Source organism: Hesperophylax consimilis, chromosome 12 (genome assembly GCF_061612785.1).
Source record: "Hesperophylax consimilis isolate HC1 chromosome 12, BYU_Hcon_1.0, whole genome shotgun sequence".
Taxonomy (NCBI): domain Eukaryota; kingdom Metazoa; phylum Arthropoda; class Insecta; order Trichoptera; family Limnephilidae; genus Hesperophylax; species Hesperophylax consimilis.
In genome coordinates this window covers 28,642,933-28,663,194 of record NC_142847.1, presented here as the reverse complement: position 1 = coordinate 28,663,194, position 20,262 = coordinate 28,642,933, and the positions used below count along the sequence as shown (strand labels likewise).

Sequence of the window (20,262 nt, the reverse complement as noted above, 5' to 3'; positions counted from 1 at the left end):
GCCGCTGATTTGTGTAAGACTGCAATGGTGGCTACAGAACATCGTCTTGCCAATCTCCCCGTTACACTGGGTCACCATCTTCTGCTGCAGATACACGATGAACTGGTTTGGGAAATTCCCGACCACAATTTGGATAAGTTTAAAGGTAAGTTGAGTTAGGCCGTATTATATACATTCACCTAAATTTAAAAAAAACATGTTATCTACATAAAATATTGTTTCATCACCAAACGAAAATGTCAAAGAGTGGAGGCTGTAAGTATCTATACAAATTAAGGTATGTGTTCCAGGATCGAGGAGTGTGATTCAATCCCCTCTTCCTTCCTCTGTAGAGAAATGGTGTGTTGTTTCGTAACTTAGGTCCAGTTGTTCCACAGAATTTGAACAATTCATGATATAAGTTCATTTTCTAGTCTGTTATTATTCCATTATTGGTCAGTTGTTTCACAAAACTGAAATAATAAGAACTTGAAACATAGCTTTGTAATTTGATGAATCGTTCAAATTCTGCGAAACAACCCGTCCCTAGTTATTCTCCAACACTCTTTGCGGCAATTACAGATACACTTCAGTACTCCAGGCCACCGCACAAAAAAGTAAAGTCCGAAGGTATGATAACGGTTTACAGCGCAGTTCATTGTGGGTCTTTTCTACGCGGCAGCCTGGAGCAGCGTGCATTAAGAGTATGTACAGTTCCATGGGTGCGCAGTACCATTGCTCCGAAGTATATGTGTAATCTTTCCTGCTTTTTAATTTGTATCATTTTCGTATCCCTCTGTGTAATTTTCCAAATAGTGTTTTAATATTATTTCAAGTGGATGGGAACATAACTTAGAACATTTTGAAAATGAAAATAGTAAAAAATTAATGAGAAGTCGAAATAAGTATATCATTTTATGCCCATTACTACTTTCAATTCAATATTATTTTCCTGTGTTGCCTGAAGAAATATATTTTTTTATTTTGGTAGGTTACTTGTCCGCTAGTTATCTCGATAATGTCTTCATAACTTATAGGAGACTACAATATCTCAAAACTTGTCCGGATTCCAAATCTTAATTCAAATCAAATGATTCCATAACCAGCCACCCATGAAGCCAGCACTCACATGATAGTTTTTTTATCACTCTGTGACTCCCATCAATATAACAACAAAAACGCATTCTAGATCTAGTAATAAGCAATTCAAACCGTGCATTACTGCCCTGCTATACTCCTTTTCTTACTGAAGTATCCCATCACAAATCTTTACTTATCGAGATAATACTTCAAAGAGACCCCAGTTTAAAACATTTATTAAGCCAAGTCTTGTTATTTAACTCAGCAGAGTATTAAAATTAACCCATCGGCATACCTGCCTCTAAGATTTAGGGGCTGCACTTTTTTCGCATCGGCATATTGCCTTTCTCCCCACATGCTTAGATAGTTCACAATAAAATTATAATCCATATAAAAGCATAAAAAGTGTTTAATTTGGGGAAATATGGGATGCAATACTGCACAGTAATAATCCTTCTCAAGTATGCACAGATGTCACAAATAAAAATATGGGATGCAATACTGCACAGTAATAATCCTTCTCAAGTATGCACAGATGTCACAAATAAAAATATGGGATGCAATACTGCACAGTAATAATCCTTCTCAAGTATGCACAGATGTCACAAATAAAAATATGGGATGCAATACTGCACAGTAATAATCCTTCTCAAGTATGCACAGATGTCACAAATAAAAATATGGGATGCAATACTGCACAGTAATAATCCTTCTCAAGTATGCACAGATGTCACAAATAAAAATTAGTATGCCGGTGGGTTAATAAATTTATAGAACAATTTAACTGGTCACATATTTTCAGTAAAATGTGCATGCAAGAAGCTACTAATCATAAATAAACCACTCCCCTACCAATAAACTATGAAATTATCTATGAATCTATCGACCATTACGTCCCATCACGAACCGTTAATCTGGCTCTAAAATATTCCATATGGTAAAAATTGATAAAAATTTATATAAAATTCATAAGAGAAAAACTAAAATTTCACCGAAAGTTTAAAAAATATTCGCAACTTTCTGATTATCACACATTCTCGTTACTTAGAACTCGCCAAAAGAAAGTAAAAAAAGAATGTTTCTCAAACTATTTAACTATAGTAAAGCTAAGTTAAACTTAAGGAATAATGTACAACATTTTTGGACTTTCGTAAAATCGAAACGAACCTCCTCTGATATACCTAATAATATGTTCCACAGAAACTCTTCTTCAGGTGATGGGCAACAAATTTGGAATCTTTTTAACAATTATCTGTTTTTGTCCCCTCTCAAACTACAAACATTTCCACAAATAGTGTAGATATAATCAGTTAAGCCTGTGACAGACCACGCCATAAGCGCGCTATATTTTCGTGGCTTGGCATATTTCAGCATATCGCTCACCATACATTCCCATTGGTAGTGTATGGCGAGCTGTATTATGAAATAGACCAAGCCATGATGCGTATAGCGTAATGTGTCGCCTACATTATAATAATATGAGTTTAATACATATTCTGAATTCGATTAATATTAATACACTAGTATTAAAATATCTGAAAAATAACGACACAAAAAAATTATATTTAATTGTGCTGAACAACTTGTTATCCCTGTCATATTGCTGTTTACACTCTCAAATACAAAAATAAAATTAAAGTAGTTAATTTTACACCACTGTGCATACAAATAATATATGGAATAATAATTTAAAAAATATATTTATATGTCTGCATATTGTTATCATTTGTAATGTTAAATAATTTACATATAATAAAAAAATTAAATTTAAAAAATCATTTCAAAGTTTGTCATACAAGATGGATGCAAGGAGAGTGATTATCACTGTCTTTTCATAATAAAAATGGCGGTGACCACACTGATCCTGTGATATATTTACCCCTTTTTTCCTATTGTTATTCTTCTGATTTTTTTTAATAGTATTTCAATCTAAATGTATTTTTTATCTCCCATAAATGTTTTTTTAAGGATTCTTCAATGGTACAATATTTTTAAACCAATCATTTTGTACTATTTATTTTAGATCTCGTCCAAGAAGTTATGCAGGACAGTGGAGAGTTTTGTGGCGGCCTTTCGGTTCATTTACCAGTTGCCATAAAGGATGGAAAGTCTTGGGGAGAAATGAAATAGCTTTTATTTAGGTATATAAATATCTATATTGTTAATAAATTATACATGAATAGATTAAAAACATACTTTTAAGGTTAATAAATAAACTATTATTAGAAAACTATTTTTTTTCTGTATTCCATGCCAGATCTTGGGTATTGTTATTTATATTTTAAATTGTGTCCCTCAAAAAAAGCGATATAGCTCGGTATATTAATCACTTCCAGTTGCATCTGTTTTGAAAATAAAAGAAGGAATGGGGTGGTCAGTCCGTACCTAGCTATGTGGACATTCCTCGCGCAAATTTAAGCAGGCTAAATTGGAAAAATGTTTATCAGTATTCAATTTTTCATCCCGTGAATTCACAAGAAGACTGCAAAACTTTGCAAAATACTTACTCACATTGTCTCAATGGTGTATAGATAATGCCATGGAATTAAATATTAGCAAATGTAATGTCCATAAAATTGATTTCCCTTACACGATCGTGATGAAATCCTAAAACGAGTAGACTCCATTAGAGATCTCGGAATCTTACTTAACCTTCAGAAACCATTACCAAAACATTGTCAATCAGGCTAATAGAATGCTCGGTTTCATCACTAGAGTCACAATCATTTAAGGACATCAGTAGCTTCAGAATCTTGTACTACTCATATGTAAGAAGCATCTTAGAGTACGGCTCTGTGATTTGGTCACCGCATTATGCAATTCATAGCAGGAAAGTGGAGTCCGTTCAAAAAAAATACTCAAGAATACTAGCTTACAAATCTGGAGTACATCGGAATCTCGGTAACTATGCTGAAAGAAGTTTAAAGGAGTCTTTCGCCAAAAGAAGAAACATATCACATATAATCTCTGTGCTTAAAATCATTAACAATGTGTATGATTCATCTTTAATTAATCAAATTAAGCAAATAAAACACAAAGAGAGAAATATAAGACAGACAAGAAACCCTTTAACCTTTTGGATCGACACTTATCGTAGTAATACAAGTTTTTCAAACCAACATCGATATGACTCGATTGTATAATAGATACTGCAATCTTCTAGACTTAGATATATTTTCAAACTCAATTAATACCCTCAGAAAGAACTTACCTGATGATCTCTTCACTTAGAACTTAGAGCCATTGTATTATTTCAATTTTTTTACCAATCACCTACTTATGCATTAGCTCCACAATACAGTGGTACCTCGACATACGAGTTTAATTCGTTCCGCAACCTTGCTCGTATCTTGAATTACTCGTATATCGATGCAGATTTCCCCATACAAAACAATTAGACTACCATTAATCCGTTCCAACCCCCAAAATATCACCCCAGTTATTTTTGTTACATGGTTTTGAATAATAAAAACGTATTTATAAATGACAAATATTTATTGTACAAAACCAAAAAAGAGAATGTAAATAAATAAATCAGATATCCTTACTGGTCTTTGCCTTTTTCGCTACATTTTTCTCGCTTTCACCTGTAGGCCGTTTAGAAAAAAACATGTACAAGGAGGTTTGTTTCTTCCTCCCTCTCAGAATGTTCCGGAAATGAGTTAGGCAAGTGTCATTAAAAATTTCATATGTACTTACGACCTGTTGCAATTTTTTCTGGGTGTTTCTTTTCCACGAACTGTGAAGCTCTCTCCCACATTCCTAAGATCTCCTTTATCTCACTTGTAGAAATAACCTTCTCCTCCTCTGATTCCTCGAAACCAATTTCTTGCATTTTCCATCAATTTAATCAAAATAATTTTAGTTAAAGTGTTGTAAATTTGTTGTATTTTTTCCTTTTAGCTTAGAAAATTATTTTGTGGATTGAAGTATTTTATCTACATTTATTTTTATTACAAACTATTTACAATATTACTGTTATTATGTACATACATTTAAAATTATTATATTATGGTAATATTTGCGGTAAGTAGGTACCGATGACCGAAGTAAGAACTAAAATAATTTTATTTTAAATGTTGCCATACTTTCTCACAGCATTTTTGACGGCACCAAAATAACGGACGAAAAGTCGAAAACGAATAGCATTTTGAAATTACGGAGCCGCTGTTACCGAAGCTCAAATGGCGAATTCCTTCGACTTTTTTTGTGAGGGTTTAATGAAAGGAACGGATGAGATATATTCTAAATATAATGACGATGTAGAGGTAAGTTTGTTCTCAATAATGAATACTTAGTTGTTTCTTGTGGTTACTTGACAAATTGTAAAGCGCCTTTGGTGATTTTTCACAAACGGCGCTATGTGAAGTATCCATTTATTATTGTTATTAATATTATATCATTAAGATTAACTAACTATACTTTTGTGCATACATATTTTATACTTTGTTATTAAGACCTATTTATAACATTTCAGAAACAGTTTACCGCATTGTCACTTTTTCGAGATGCGTTGATTGATAAGTTCAAAAGTTTGAAAGCTAATCATGCCAATACGAAAATTAAACCTAATCAGAAGAGAAAATTGGACGGAATTAACGAAGAGGAAGATGAAGGTTAGTTAAATATTATATTAAGCGTTTGCATGACATTCTTCAAATGTCAAACCGCAGCATCTTACAAGCAGCTGTCTACAGCCTCACTTATGCATGTTCTAAAACCGTTGGAAACTGCTCTAATTCGGTTTAAAATGAACACTTATTCATTCTGATATTATAATATAGTTATTATAATTATTTAAGTGAGATTTGTTTTTATTTTCTAACCCTATGCATTGATAAATTTTCCCTTGCTCACTAAAATCAAACTATGAAAATGTGCTTTGTTTTATGCTTTGATACAGCCGCATTGTGTATGATTCTGTTTCAATTAATACAAATGAAAGTATCATTCATTCAAATTTCCATACTTCGCTTACTTCTCTTCCAAATTATTTAAATGATACTTCTTTCCAACTTAATTACTATAAGAAACAACTATTGAATTATTAAAATGAAAAGGCTGGTAGCTCACGCTTAACCTCTCCCTTTTTCTGATATTTTACTCATTCATGTAACATAAAGAAAGATTACGAAAAAGCCCCCAGTGGCAAGAGCATCCATTCTAGTGAGTAAAAAGCACTTGTTTTTAAACATATATTGTGATGTATATGTATTTATATAAGCATATTATATATATTGCTTTATGAATGTAATTTATCAAGTTGATTAGTCGCTTTCAGATTTTATTTCAAAGAGTTTTGTTTATTTTCCAGATGGCTCCAAGAAGCGAGTCTGCCCCTTCAACGAGACGGCCACTATTCCGTTTCCAGAAAACATTACCGCCCTTGAGAAACACCAGCACTCCACTCCCAATAAGGATGTTGAGATGCCAGAAGAAGACATCAGTGCCATCATCGCTGACAAACCCCGCACCAAGAGGTGTGCATCCGTGATGGCTTCTGCCTTGAATAATAAATTGGTGAGTTATCATCCCAACATGAGACTTGAGAAGTAATGTCTTCTTCTTCCATTCCTCAGTCTTCCCCTGGGAAACCCACTTGGTTATGGTTTTCCGGAATACTGCCATATGGACAGCCTGTTGTGGTCTTTGGGATCAAGATTTACAATGGTTATTCTGTAACTTTCATGGGTCCAATAAATTTTGTTTCTTTCAGTTGCACACCACTTGTCGCAACCTTCCCAGGCGTCCATTGGTTTTATTTTAGTTTTCCATAATGATCAGTTTGCTTTTTTAATACATATTTTGCATTCATTTAATTTATTTTTTTCATTTTGCATTATAGACCATTTATCACAACCACTGGCTTTATTTTCGTTTTGCAATGTAGTTTTTTTAAATGTGAATTTGAAATGATTACACTCCGAACTGCCCAAAGCCAGTGGCAGTAAGGAGGGAAAGAAGGTTGGGTTAGGTTAGATTATTATCTGGATATTCGGATCAGGTCAGTAAACGCAGTGAAAAATCATTTCAAATGCCTATGTATTTGCCTGACTATGTAAGAGTATGTGGTATGCCTATATTTATTAAAAATAGTTTGGAACTCCGTTTTAAAGTATTGAATAAAAAAAATCTGTAATTTTTTTTAATGCACTAACAATAATCCTTTTTGTTTTTATAGTTAAATGAGAAACTGAAAGACAAAATGCGAAGGCCCAGTTCCAGGAAGATGAGCCAACAAGACTTGCTCCTGGACAAGCTCCCATACGTTCTGCTGAGCAACACGCTGAAGCAGAATACACAACAGCACGTGCTGTCCCTGCCCAAGAAGAACTCTATAGTCAAGAATGGCGTACACATGATGATGGAGTCCTCCAATGGGGATATTGTTATTAGCGTCAATGAACAGGATAAAGAAAATGAGGTACCGGAAACTGCTAACACAACCGTTGAAAAAGGTAATATATTTATTTTTACTACTGCTGCTCACATCTACGCTCCTCCTTTGTCTCTACCTTTGATAGTCAGCGCAGTTTTGTCATAGCTCTGCGACAGTCGGCACTCTTCCAAGACATATCTCCCTTTGTTTTTATTATCTATGTGGACGATAGTGTGTACCTGCCGTGTGCCGGCAAATCCGTAGTGGATTTGCTAGTAGTTCACTGCACTTGTCCCGATTTTATTGTATTTGTACCTTAACAAATGGTCCAGGCATGCTAAAATATTTGTTGTTTGCTTGACAAGGAAATAACGTATCTTAATATTATTATAGCTTGTCGTTTCGTCACTTGCAAAGATATTATAATATGCATATGTGTGAAAAAGCGCATCGGAAATTACGTGTCAAATGTTGTAATTCCAATTTTCAAAAGTACTGAAATTATTTATATGTAGTCTCATATGACTTATTTTCATTGTGAAGAACGCTTATTTAGTTGAAAAATATTATAAAACTCTATAATACAGTGATTTGTTTTTGGGGTATTATGCCATGTTGCGCTACCTCCTTCTTTAGCCAACGTTTTGGACAGCATTGCAGTGTCCATCATCAGGGCAGATAAGTAATGATTACACATCTGCCCTGATGATGGACATTGCAATAACAGGGCATAATACCCCAAAAACAAATCACTATAAAACTTTTGGCCGTGAAAATCTCAAATCATAACTCTATAATACAGGGTTTTCCAATAAGAGGTGTTATTTTGAATAGCCCGCTATTCGGTAGATGTTACTTTTGAAGCTGTCATTTTTTGACATTTGACAAGTAGAAACTACGCCATTAATAAAACTGGAACGATACACGCTTCAACAACGCATTGAAATTTTTAAAATTCACTTGAGTTAATCAAATGCAAATCATCTTGAGTGATGAGGCCCATTTCCACCTCGGTGGCTTCGTCAACAAGCAAAATTGTCGCATCTGGGGCTCGGAAAACCCAAGAGTTATTGTTGAAAAGCCTCTCTATCCTTAACGTGTGACTGTTTGGTGCGGTGCAGATGATTTAATCTTTTCATGCTATATCTCAAAACTGCTGCAGATTTCCAGCACTCTGCTCATTACTTATGTTTTTCTTTCAGTAAAAACCCCCATGAAGAGTAATACGACAATAACGCTCACATCTCCCGTGGAGGAGAGGTCCAACCGCTCAACGCGTTCCACCGCAGCCAACAACACAACGCTCAATGTCTCCAAGCAGAAGGAGCCAGAGGCAAACAGTTCATCCATCATGCCTCCTCCCATGATGCCAGTTATTAAACCCAGTAAGGAAAATCATAATTTGATATATTATTAAATCTGGTAAGGTTTATGCTAGTCTCACACGAGCACTTCACTCTCGGGTGGGATGGGTTTCCCACACGTATGTTCTGAAAGTATAGTGCTCGTGTGAGATTAGCATCATACTTTAACTGACTTCATTTTAAAGAAGGAGTATGTGATGTAAAGAACAACTTAAATACCAATAGACTCTCGTTAGGAGGAAGTGTACTGACCCTCTTCGGATCGGGAGTGTTAAAGGTCCTTAGATTCATTTAGAATGATGCATCTAAGTCTTCTGGAATATTCTGTCAGAAGGTCGGAGTATTTCCGCTTTGCAATAAAATCCAGCAATAATTCTGAATGTTTCCGAAAACTAAAAACTATTTTTGAAAGGTGATGAAATACATTTTAAAATTTTATTATTAGAAATAAACATATATAATTTTGGAAATATTACTAAACGCAAACACAAAAAAGTTTTAAAATGGCTTACCTTACGCTCACTTTACCTACTGGAAACAAAAAACACACTTTTTATTAGACAGACGATTACGAACATTAACATCACCTTTTTTTTTCTTTTCTTATAAAAATAATTGATTAAAAATTCACATAAATTTTTCTCAAATTGCAGTCTGAACCTTTCGTTTCATAGAGGTGTAATTTTAGTTATTCTGTGGTTAACTTCTAGATTTGAACATAAAGCATGGTGTTTTAGGTCATTTTTCGCACCATGACAGTAAGCGACATTCAACGATTTCTATGAGACCATATGAGCTGTTTCCTGAGGGGTTAAGGTGGCTCTGAAAGTTTCCGCACTAAATGTCTTGGCAAACATCCTTTGAAGAAGGCACTGAGTTAACTACTAACCTAAAGTTATCTTTTTGTTTTGTTTCAGAGAGGGGGCGCCAGCCAAAGAAGAGCGCCAACAACACCACAGTTGAAGCAGAACACTTCGAATCTGACTGCTCCGTCAACACAACTGCTACACGAAAGACCAGGACCAAGAGAAAACCTTCCGTAAAGGATATGCACACTTCTGAAGGTGGGTCACATTATAGTACACTGCAAGCAAAAGAAGTTATGCAAATGCACATCTCTTGGCTATGCGCAGAAAGCGAGTTTATTAGTAGTTCGTGGCTGACTTGCTACGCCTCATGCGCCATGCTTCTTCTCTGTTCCCAAGTCTCCTTGGCTCCGAACCCAGAGGTTGCAGGTTTGAAATCCGGCTGTTGCAAATTAAAGTCCTGTTTTAAATGAACTATTTGGCATTTCATCAGTCTGTAATTTTGTTTATTACGTTCTGGTTCTAGTTCAAGATAGCTTTGTTGCGTACCATGTACCTTTTTATCCTGCCAGAGTTCACATGATCGTGGTTCCTACAACGAGCTGTCAATTGGAATAATCAATATTACGGTACCTACATTAAGTTTGGAAAAAGAATTGTCATTGAGACAGTGACATTTTGTATAATTCCTCCTATTTATGTAAAAAATGTTACGTAGAATATTAGGTATTCGAGTGCCTACTTACAAATCTTATGATTTCAAAGGAAATTTTGGTATTTATTTACTAAATAAGAGAAAATTAGAAACATACTCTTTTGGACGCGAGGTCAATTGTTTACAGAACTACTAGTATACAAGGATTTTTCACATTTAAATAAAATAATGTGTATATACTTTATTTGCGCCTCATTCTAGAAAATCTCCCTTGTGAGAGATGCCAGTCAGAAAGGAAAAGTCGCTTGAATGATTGGCCAAGCTTTGAACAACTCCATTTACTAACTATTCATACTGCATTCAGTCCTCTGTTTCTGTCGATGTCCTTATCAGTCTTCCTATCTTCCATCCTTCAATGTTCTATCCCAAATGTCTAATCCATCTTCCCCTGTAACGTTGATTCAATTTTAGATCTGTCGGCTTCCAGTAAACATTTATTTGATATTATTTGTTTTCAGTGGCCAATGAATCCAGATCCACACGATCCACCAGATCCACGAGATCCAGCGCCAGGAATACCACGGAGCCACCACCCCCTCCACCAGTAGAAAAACCCAAGAGAACTCGCACCAAGAGGGTAAGAAGATCTTTGCCACTTTTTAACCACTTTACTCAAATAATTTTTTGATCATTATCGAGACATGATCCCTTGCAACCATAACGCAATGTGAGATGATCATGGTCCTCCCAGCTCACCTAAACAGCATAATACCACCCAGTAGTTAGAAGCCTTAACCCGTGCGGGCACCGGTCTTACCATATTCGAGATTCCCGCACTTAAATGCTTAATTTGAACTGCTCGTAATACAGGCGAGAGCACGCTTCTCGTCGCCAGTAGTCCACGAGAACCCAATTGACTGAGATTATCGATGTTCTGTTTTAACTCGGACAAATTGAGTGTTTTGCACTTCTTCTTTGCTTGTTACATTCCGCTTTCGGTTGACGTGTGACCGTTTTAGCCGATGGGCACGATAATTTTTTTTTTTCATCTGCTGTTCTGGTAAAAATACTTGTGTTAGATTACATACTACCTTTATAAAAATATATGTAACACATTATCTCGTAATACGGCACAATTTACAAGGACGTAATTTTGCAAAAACAAGTAAGTTATTCCGAAAATAGAATCGGCTGATGCATGATGAAAATTTTGCCTCGGCCACAACGGGTTAATGGTTCAGTAAATATTTTCAGTTTTTCAAATGTGATTGATCATTGAATCGTCAACTTTATTAATTATATAGGGAGGTATTTAAGTACCTATGTACTTACAAATTTTTTGATTTCAGAGGAAATTATTGTTTTGAATTATTAAATAAGAGAAACTTTGGACACGAGGTCTACTGTCGACAGAACTACTAGTCAGTATTAAAACTATCGTCAGTATTTTATCCTCACTATGTGTTTCACTTAAGGAAAACATTATTTTTACAGGGAAAAGCAGCCTCTGCAAGTAACCAGAGTGAATTGAATTCGGAGACCACAGAAATAGTTGTAGAAGTACATAAGAAAGAAGCTCCGATTACTTCAGATTCCGATGACGAATTTGGTAAGTTAACTTTTTATTACATATATACTAGCTGTACCCCGCCACACTTTGCTTTGGCTCAGTCTGTCTATGCAGATAGAGAAACAATAGCACGTTTTGCTTTTACGTTAGATGGCAATGTTTTTAAAAAAAAGCATGTTTTTACTTGTCACAGTTGACATCTATATAATATAGGTATATACAAACACATGCGTATTTGAATGCAACGTTGTCAAAATTTCAAAGCAATCGTTGAAGCACTTTCGGAGATTTAAGATTTTGATCAAACAAACATTTTTATTTATATAGATTAAAGAAATAAATGGCTCATGGTTTTGTACTTGAAAACAAAAACCACCACAAAACAGGCATGTCTAGTATAGTGGTTAAAAAATTCTGTGTCGCCTTTAATATACAATGTACTAAATAAATAAAAATACATTTATTCTAAGTTATCCTAATAAAAAACAGCGATACAGTTGATCCTTGGATTTTCTCCCAAATAACCGATTGTCCCGATAAACCAGTGGTACCACAGACATAGGAATTAATAGACGAGAAGATAATGGCGAGGGGTAAAATCAACTGTTGAAGAACGAAGGGAGAGAAGCTGACTGTGATTCGTCAATAAATCTTTGGTGATCAGGGGTGAGACACGAAATGAAAGAAGGTTGTGAAGGTCACATGCGTTTATTGGTGAGTCAGTGTAGCCGTGACGAGAGTTGACGCTGGACAGAAGAATACACCGGATGCTGGCTGATGACGGCAGGTCAAGCGCGGGTCAGTGAGTCGATGCCGGGCGCTGGTGACCGGGACTCGATGGAGGTCAGGCACTGGCGAAGAGCGTAGGTCTTCAGGCACTCCAGTGCTGACGAGACGGCCGAAGGTGCGGCAGACCTTGTAGGCGGTTGAGCGGGAACTGCATGACCAGTGAGGATGCAGCGTGTCCTCGTGGTGGTCATGGTAGCGTGGAAGAAGCGCTGGTCAGAGACACAGGAACCAGGGCGCTTGTAATCCGAGTAGTGCTTGCCAGGAACGGCGATCTGGACAAGGCACTAAGATGATGTCCCGGTGGAGTCCATGATGGTACGGGCGAAACCGGGTACGTTGTCTTTAGCGGGGGGCGCGGGGGCGCACCGTCACTCGTGAGATTAGTACATCGTTGGCGGCAGGTTGGTGAATGACTGACTGACTCGCTGCGTCGGGCATATTTATACTACTCGGCCGACGGCGGCAGTAGGTAGGTGGATGGCAACTAAATCCTAGGCACTCGCACAGACTGGATGTTTCAGGAACCTTCGATAGCGTGGCAATTATGCATAGGCGGCAGACTCGTTCCTTCTGGCGAGTTCTCGTAATGTGTAAGACTGATTGCACGATAGTATTGTCGCGAGTAGGCAAGTAGGTCTGGTAGTACGTAAGTTGTTTACGTTGCGGTTTGAACTGCAGGTACATAATTCGGGAGTAGATACTAAGTAAGTAGGTCGAGCGGGTTATTATTAATTATTTAATCTGAATTATTCTCGACGCCACAGACACCCCCTTCCCAGCAGCTTTGCTGAGGGCTGCGATAGAAGAAATAGCTCATAGACGAACGTCTTTCAAGTATGACACTTCATAAAAAAAAAAAATTTTGCAAAACACATGTTCACAACACAGACTGAAGATTCACTTAGATAACCATGGTGGCACTACTATCCGCGCTTGTGCGGAGATGGTCTGGTGCATGCTGCTCCGTGGCGCCTTAACTGATCACCCATTTTAAGACGGGGTTACCGGTGAGTTGAGGTAACACAATCACGTCAGGCTGCAGAATTACGTCAGGCTGCAGATCACGTCGGGGTCACCATTTTGGAGATCAGGTGAGAAGGCACGGAATGAAAGAAGGTTGTGAAGGTCACATGCGTTTATTGGTGAGTCAGTGTAGCCGTGACGAGAGTTGACGCTGGACAGAAGAATACACCGGATGCTGGCTGATGATGGCAGGTCAAGCGCGGGTCAGTGAGTCGACGCCGGGCGCTGGTGACCGGGACTCGATGGAGGTCAGGCACTGGCGAAGAGCGTAGGTCTTCAGGCACTCCAGTGCTGACGAGACGGCCGAAGGTGCGGCAGACCTTGTAGGCGGTTGAGCGGGAACTGCATGACCAGTGAGGATGCAGCGTGTCCTCGTGGTGGTCATGGTAGCGTGGAAGAAGCGCTGGTCAGAGACACTGGAACCAGGGCGCTTGTAATCCGAGTAGTGCTTGCCAGGAACGGCGATCTGGACAAGGCACTAAGATGATGTCCCGGTGGAGTCCATGATGGTACGGGCGAAACCGGGTACGTTGTCTTTCGCGGGGGGCGCGGGGGCGCACCGTCACTCGTGAGATTAGTACATCGTTGGCGGCAGGTTGGTGAATGACTGACTGACTCGCTGCGTCGGGCATATTTGTACTACTCGGCCGACGGCGGCAGTAGGTAGGTGGATGGCAACTAAATCCTAAGCACTCGCACAGACTGGATGTTTCAGGAACCTTCGATAGCGTGGCAATTATGCATAGGCGGCAGACTCGTTCCTTCTGGCGAGTTCTCGTAATGTGTAAGACTGATTGCACGATAGTATTGTCGCGAGTAGGCAAGTAGGTCTGGTAGTACGTAAGTTGTTTACGTTGCGGTTTGAACTGCAGGTACATAATTCGGGAGTAGATACTAAGTAAGTAGGTCGAGCGGGTTATTATTAATTATTTAATCTGAATTATTCTCGACGCCACAAATCAATCTGACAGTAAATAGGCATCTCGCATTATAATATCACCATTTACTTCTTAAAAGTAAAATCTGCTTTTGAATGAATAGACATTTTTACATGGGAGCGCAAATTACTCGCCACGTTATGAACAAATTTGCGAAGTCCAAATTCGGCAAAAAAATTCGGTTCTATTTTCAGTATTTAGTTGAGACACTTTTATAAATGTTCATAATTTACTTCCCAGCAACCAACAGTTTTGTGTTTCGCGTCCAGACGTTTCTCGATGTGATAGTAACAACTGATTCATATTATACGATGTGAATATGCTTAAAATAAAGTAAAATAATGCTTATATATGGAATGTAATACGACAATTGGGTTTATTCTCTTTTTCACATCTATTTTTACAAGTTTTCATAGTACAAGTCAACATTTTGCCGTGTTATTTCGTAAAATGAACCGATGATGCCTCGACCATAGTTCGCACAAGAATGATGACGTCACATTTTCAAATTTCACTTGAGGCCATACGCGAGCACAGCCGGCTCCAATGGAACCGGTATGGGGAGTGGGGATAATACGCTTTTAATCACTTAGGGCAGGTCTACTAATATTCATATGTCTATGAGTGATACCAATTTAGCAGAATCGAGTTATTTAAATTATATCTTAACCTCTCAGAAAAGGACTTTTATTTACTTTGTGTTCCTTTGCGAACTGTCAAAACGCGAAAATTTTTGTGTTATTCACGAGTTTTGTTAAAAGCTTCATAACTCACGTTTTGGGAAACGTAGCCTCATTCTAAAAAATGTTTTGGAAAGATTATGAAATTCACTATCGTATTGTTTTGTTATACGTAAATATTTGCGTGTCTAAATATACATTTTATGAAAACGTCAAAAATATGTAAAAATCGCTGACCATTATTTCAAAGCTGTGAAAAATGTACTTTTTTCTGAGTATCATAAAGAAATAACACTTTATATATTGAAGAAATATAATTAAAAACTATTAGTCACCTCAAAATATTAACCGTCCAAACTAAAATATTTTTAATAAATTATTTAAAAACGCAATAAATTATGAACGAACAAGATGACAGATTCAATCGACTCAGATAATTCACCTCTACATTCCATAGATATACTTGAATGCAGACGCGTAGCGCTATTCATTATCGATACTCTGTTTTTTAAATCATGGCAATCCGTATACTAGTGATGGAAATAAATCAATTTTTGTAAAATCTCGCGCGTTTACGTGAAAAGACGTACTAATGTCTTGACCGCTATTATCATATTTACGTCTTTTGACGTTCTAATGTTCCGAGTGGTTAAATCAAGAGAAAATTTAATTTGAAATAAGAACATGTTTCTATCTGATATTCTTAAAAAAAAAAATTATAGTGAAAACTGTATGTATAAACTACACATTGCAGTGCAATTTAAAGTATATTTTTAGCAAGATATTTTTCTTATCTCTAATGCTGTATTTTTTATTCCTTTTCCATCATAGAACACAAGAAAGTGAAACATGTGCGGCCCAAGAGAACAAGAAAGGGTAAAGCAAAGCTGCCCACCACCCCCAGACCACCAACACCTCCCCCAGTCATTGAATTGTAAGTTTAAAGGCTATTTCTTCTATTATTCATTATGTTCTGGAAATCTGTACAAGTGAAAAATAACCCCAATCAGCCCGTAGCACGATCTTTTTAATGATTTCAATTTTTTTTTTCAGTCCGCCAGAAGAACAAAGGGACCCGACGGAAAAGCGCCCCTCGCACGACAGCGGAGTCAGCTCCACGGGAAAATCAGAACAGGCCGCTAAGGAGGCCAGCAACGATGCCACCATAACCGAGAGGATGGAGGTGGTAGAAGACGAGAACGACTTGCCACTGGTGTCCGCCAAGGTGCTGAGGTCCTCCAACAGAATGGAGACTGATGCCAAGAAGGCGGATTCTCCCAAGGAGATGAACGTCTCGTATGTGGTGCCGAACAAAGTGCAGAAAGCGGTAAGTTTTTTTTTTTTTTTTTGCAGCATTCATTATTAACACACTCCACTTGCATGAAAACAAGGTTCCCATTCAAGAAAATAGATCCAAGCGTCCATATTTTATAAAAGTATTTTTATTTTTTCTATCATGTGGAAATACTTTTTTTTTTACGCTAGAAAGAAAATAATTATTCTTTCCAGTTCGCCTCAAATATTATACCGGAATCCATTAATAATCTTAAAAATAGCCAAAATGAAAAATTCATACTTCGCGCCGCTATCGTAACAATCGGTTTGACTTTAAAACTTATTTTTTATTACATGAAGGAGAAAAAAGTGAAGGTACAGTTTTCTTACAAATTCCCCAAATTTATTTATTTCAAAGAAAATTTACATTGGACCGCCATGCTACGGATACCCTTCACCCAGATTGAAGAATTTAATAAATATGGAGTTATCTCAATTTTTCAATAATTGGAGTAAAAAATTAAGTAAAAATGTGGTTAGCGTTAACATTTTTCACGTTTGATTATTTCGAAATAGTAATGTTTATTTTAAATGCATTTAAAATAAACATCGGAAAGATAATTTTATCTAGTTTCTAAAACAGTATTTATTAGTTTTACGGAAAATTAAAAAATATGACGTATATAGCCAGAGGCGGCTCCAGTGGTCCAGGCGTGGTGGGTCATTTGAAAAAAATGTGTGACTAATCTTTATCTGATATTGTGAAAAATGCCCATACATTATGATCTATATCAATTTGTAAGTCCGTTACTCTAAATACATATTCTGTTAATGTAGTAAATTCAATCAATCCATGTATTTACGGCAAATTATTTTTAAGAAGTTATGTTTTAATGTAGTTGTGCATAACATTAAAGTAAATAAAATAAGAAAAGTCCGTCTGCGGTACGAAGCAATTGAAAAACAACCAATGTTCCACACACAAAAAGCGTGTAAAATGAAAAACTGACATACGTTTATTTCATCATATCTTTATTTCATAAAACATATAATATTCATCGTCTCCCTAACGGCCATGACCTAAGCGTCCCCAAGCTTTCTTCGGTACCTAATTTTTACTTAGACGAAAGACATAGTGCCATCTCGTTTATTCTATGCGCGCATAGGGACAGAAGATGCCAAAGAGGACACTCTTTAAATTGACCCAGCGAATAGTGTGGACTTGTGAATGAAAGCTTCTATTAGAGACAACAGATGTCACTGCTCATCACTGCTCGTCACTTGCCGCCGCCGTTTGCAGCTGTTTCGCAGTACATTTCAAATAAATTAAGAATAAAAACAGTTGTTTTGATGAACATAATTTATTATTATTGTTGTCTTATAATTTTGGGGGGTCAAACACCAATTGACCTAAGGGAAGAACCGCCACTGTATATGGCGCATTTGAAATACACAGAAAACATTGAAAACTGTAAAAAAGTGATGAAAGTCTGAAGGGTTAAACAGTTATTGAATGAACTTTTTTTACGTAATATTTCACCACACCCAAACTATAAAATTATTGTCTGTCCATAAACTAAAATCAGTGTTGGGCCATTAAGTGATGTGTTACGTAATGTATATTTTTTATTACATTACAAAAAAATGAATCTGCTTAGAAAATTATTACAAAAAACAACACTTTTGCATCTCCAGTGCCATAAGTGTAAGGATTTATCACCCATTCTACAGTTTCTTTTGATAAAACATTCTTCCACACAAAAGACAAGAAGATGGGGAAGATTTGTATCACATTTTTTAAAAACATATGTACATATATAGTAGTTGGGACCCTTGCAAAGGGAGATAGGTATTCATATAAAATTATCGGACAGCAAAGCCTTTCCCACCGTTCAAGTAGGACCAGCGTAAAAGGTAGGACTACCCTTCCTGCCGGAAGTATGTTAACCTGATCTACGCGGTTGTTGCCTATGTGATCCATTGGTGGCCATGCCAGTGCGTGCATGTCACATAAACGGTGTGTCAATACGTGCCGCGTGGTGGGATAGATTCATTGAAACGGTCAGTATAAAAGGTTAATTTCTTACGATCAATGGCTCATTTATAAAACGATTAGCAGGCTCTTGTGATCTCTCTTCCCTATGACTTAGGTACATTATTTAACATTTTTGAGGTAGGTAAGGATACCGCTGCCCCAGGAACCATTCATTGGATAATCAATATTTTCCACAGGTCACCCCGAGTGTTTTGCTATTTTTAGTGACTTAGTAGGGTTGTCGGAGTTCATGGGGTGAGTCCAGGTTTTTGCGACGGATGTATCTGCCCACCAACTGTGTGGCGGGCCGGATTGGGAGAAGCCGGCTGAGGGAAACCCTTATATTATGTCGACGGTCCCGAAAAACAATGTCGGATGTGCAAATTTGTAATTTTAAACAGAGCTGTTTAAAATTTCGTTTCTGCATTTTTTACTGTTTTTGAGATAAAGAAATATGGTGTTGTTTAATGTATTGCATTAATCCCTATTTATTTAATTGGAGAAATATATTATCAAAAACAGTAAACTTGCAGAAACGAAACATTAAACAGCTCTATTTAAAATTACAAATTAAAACATCCAACATTGTTCTTCGGGACTATCGATATATATTATAAATGCGAATGTGTGTTTGTTTGTTACTTCTTTTGTTATTTTTTGCATAGGGATAGTTGTAGGACTGGGAAGTGACATAGGTTACTTTTCATCCCGGAATGAACATTTCATTCTTTGTAAAGATACTAAGGACGGGTTGTTTCGGAGAATTTGAACAATTCATCAAATTTCAACGTTCATTTTCGGGTTCCGTGAAAGACTTATTCAAGTTCTGTTTTTATATCATTGTAGGCTAGTTGCTTGACAAAACTGAAATAAAAACAGAACTTGAAAAAATCTTTCACAGAACTTGAAAATGAACGTTGAAATTTGATGAATTGTTCAGATTCTCCGAAACAACCCGTCCTAAGTAATTTCTCCCTAATATCATGTGAGCAAAAATGCAAAATAATATTTAAAAAAAAACCAACTATTTTAATAAGGCGGCATAAACTTTCATTATAATAATGCACCTATGAAAAAACATGGGATATTATAATTCCAATTATGAAAAAGCTATACTAATGTAGTTTTCTGTTGAATATTATATTATAGGTAGGTACCTACTTTATCACTCCTCTGAATAATTATTCTTCACATAAATAATTCCAATTTTGAAAATGATTCTTTAATTCAAAGCAAATTTGGAGACCACACGGACATGAACAATTTCACGCAAGAATATTTCACTTCACCCACTGACAAACGAAATTGGTATTTTTGATTATAAAATCACACTACAGGAATACTTCAATAATGAAAAAACCAGTTGTGCCCAGGACCCGCAAACGTGGTACACGCTTTTTATCCATGGTTAATATTCAACCAGTCGAACCATAGCTACCCATATTTAGGTCGCATCACTCTTGATCCTTCAGCCATGGGTGCCTAAATTTGTGTACACGATAATCTAAACTAGATAGGGGTAAACCGTGAAATATAGGTGAATTCAATGGTTTTGTATCCACAGTAAACAGTTTATATGTTTCCATATTAATATTCGGAGGTATCCAAAACCGAACGCCCGGAATTCTCTCGAGGCATTTTTTTGTAAATATGCCTTTACTCGAGAGGTTTAAACCCAGATACAATATG

General features: G+C 36.7%; 1 protein-coding gene across 1 annotated transcript in view; it reads left to right on the top strand.

Annotated features, from left to right (window-relative positions):
- The first annotated feature begins 3,166 nt into the window (after window positions 1-3,166).
- The window catches only part of LOC149419432 (uncharacterized), a 63,008-nt gene continuing 45,912 nt past the window's right edge, over window positions 3,167-20,262 (top strand). The window contains exons 1-11 of the mRNA XM_089637827.1: window positions 3,167-3,200; window positions 5,158-5,327; window positions 5,537-5,675; window positions 6,374-6,579; window positions 7,241-7,517; window positions 8,641-8,823; window positions 9,720-9,866; window positions 10,782-10,900; window positions 11,758-11,872; window positions 16,095-16,197; window positions 16,317-16,590. Coding sequence (XP_089493953.1) covers window positions 5,244-5,327; window positions 5,537-5,675; window positions 6,374-6,579; window positions 7,241-7,517; window positions 8,641-8,823; window positions 9,720-9,866; window positions 10,782-10,900; window positions 11,758-11,872; window positions 16,095-16,197; window positions 16,317-16,590 — 1,647 coding nt within the window. The 5' untranslated portion in view covers window positions 3,167-3,200; window positions 5,158-5,243. The remainder of the gene's footprint in view (window positions 3,201-5,157; window positions 5,328-5,536; window positions 5,676-6,373; window positions 6,580-7,240; window positions 7,518-8,640; window positions 8,824-9,719; window positions 9,867-10,781; window positions 10,901-11,757; window positions 11,873-16,094; window positions 16,198-16,316; window positions 16,591-20,262) is intronic.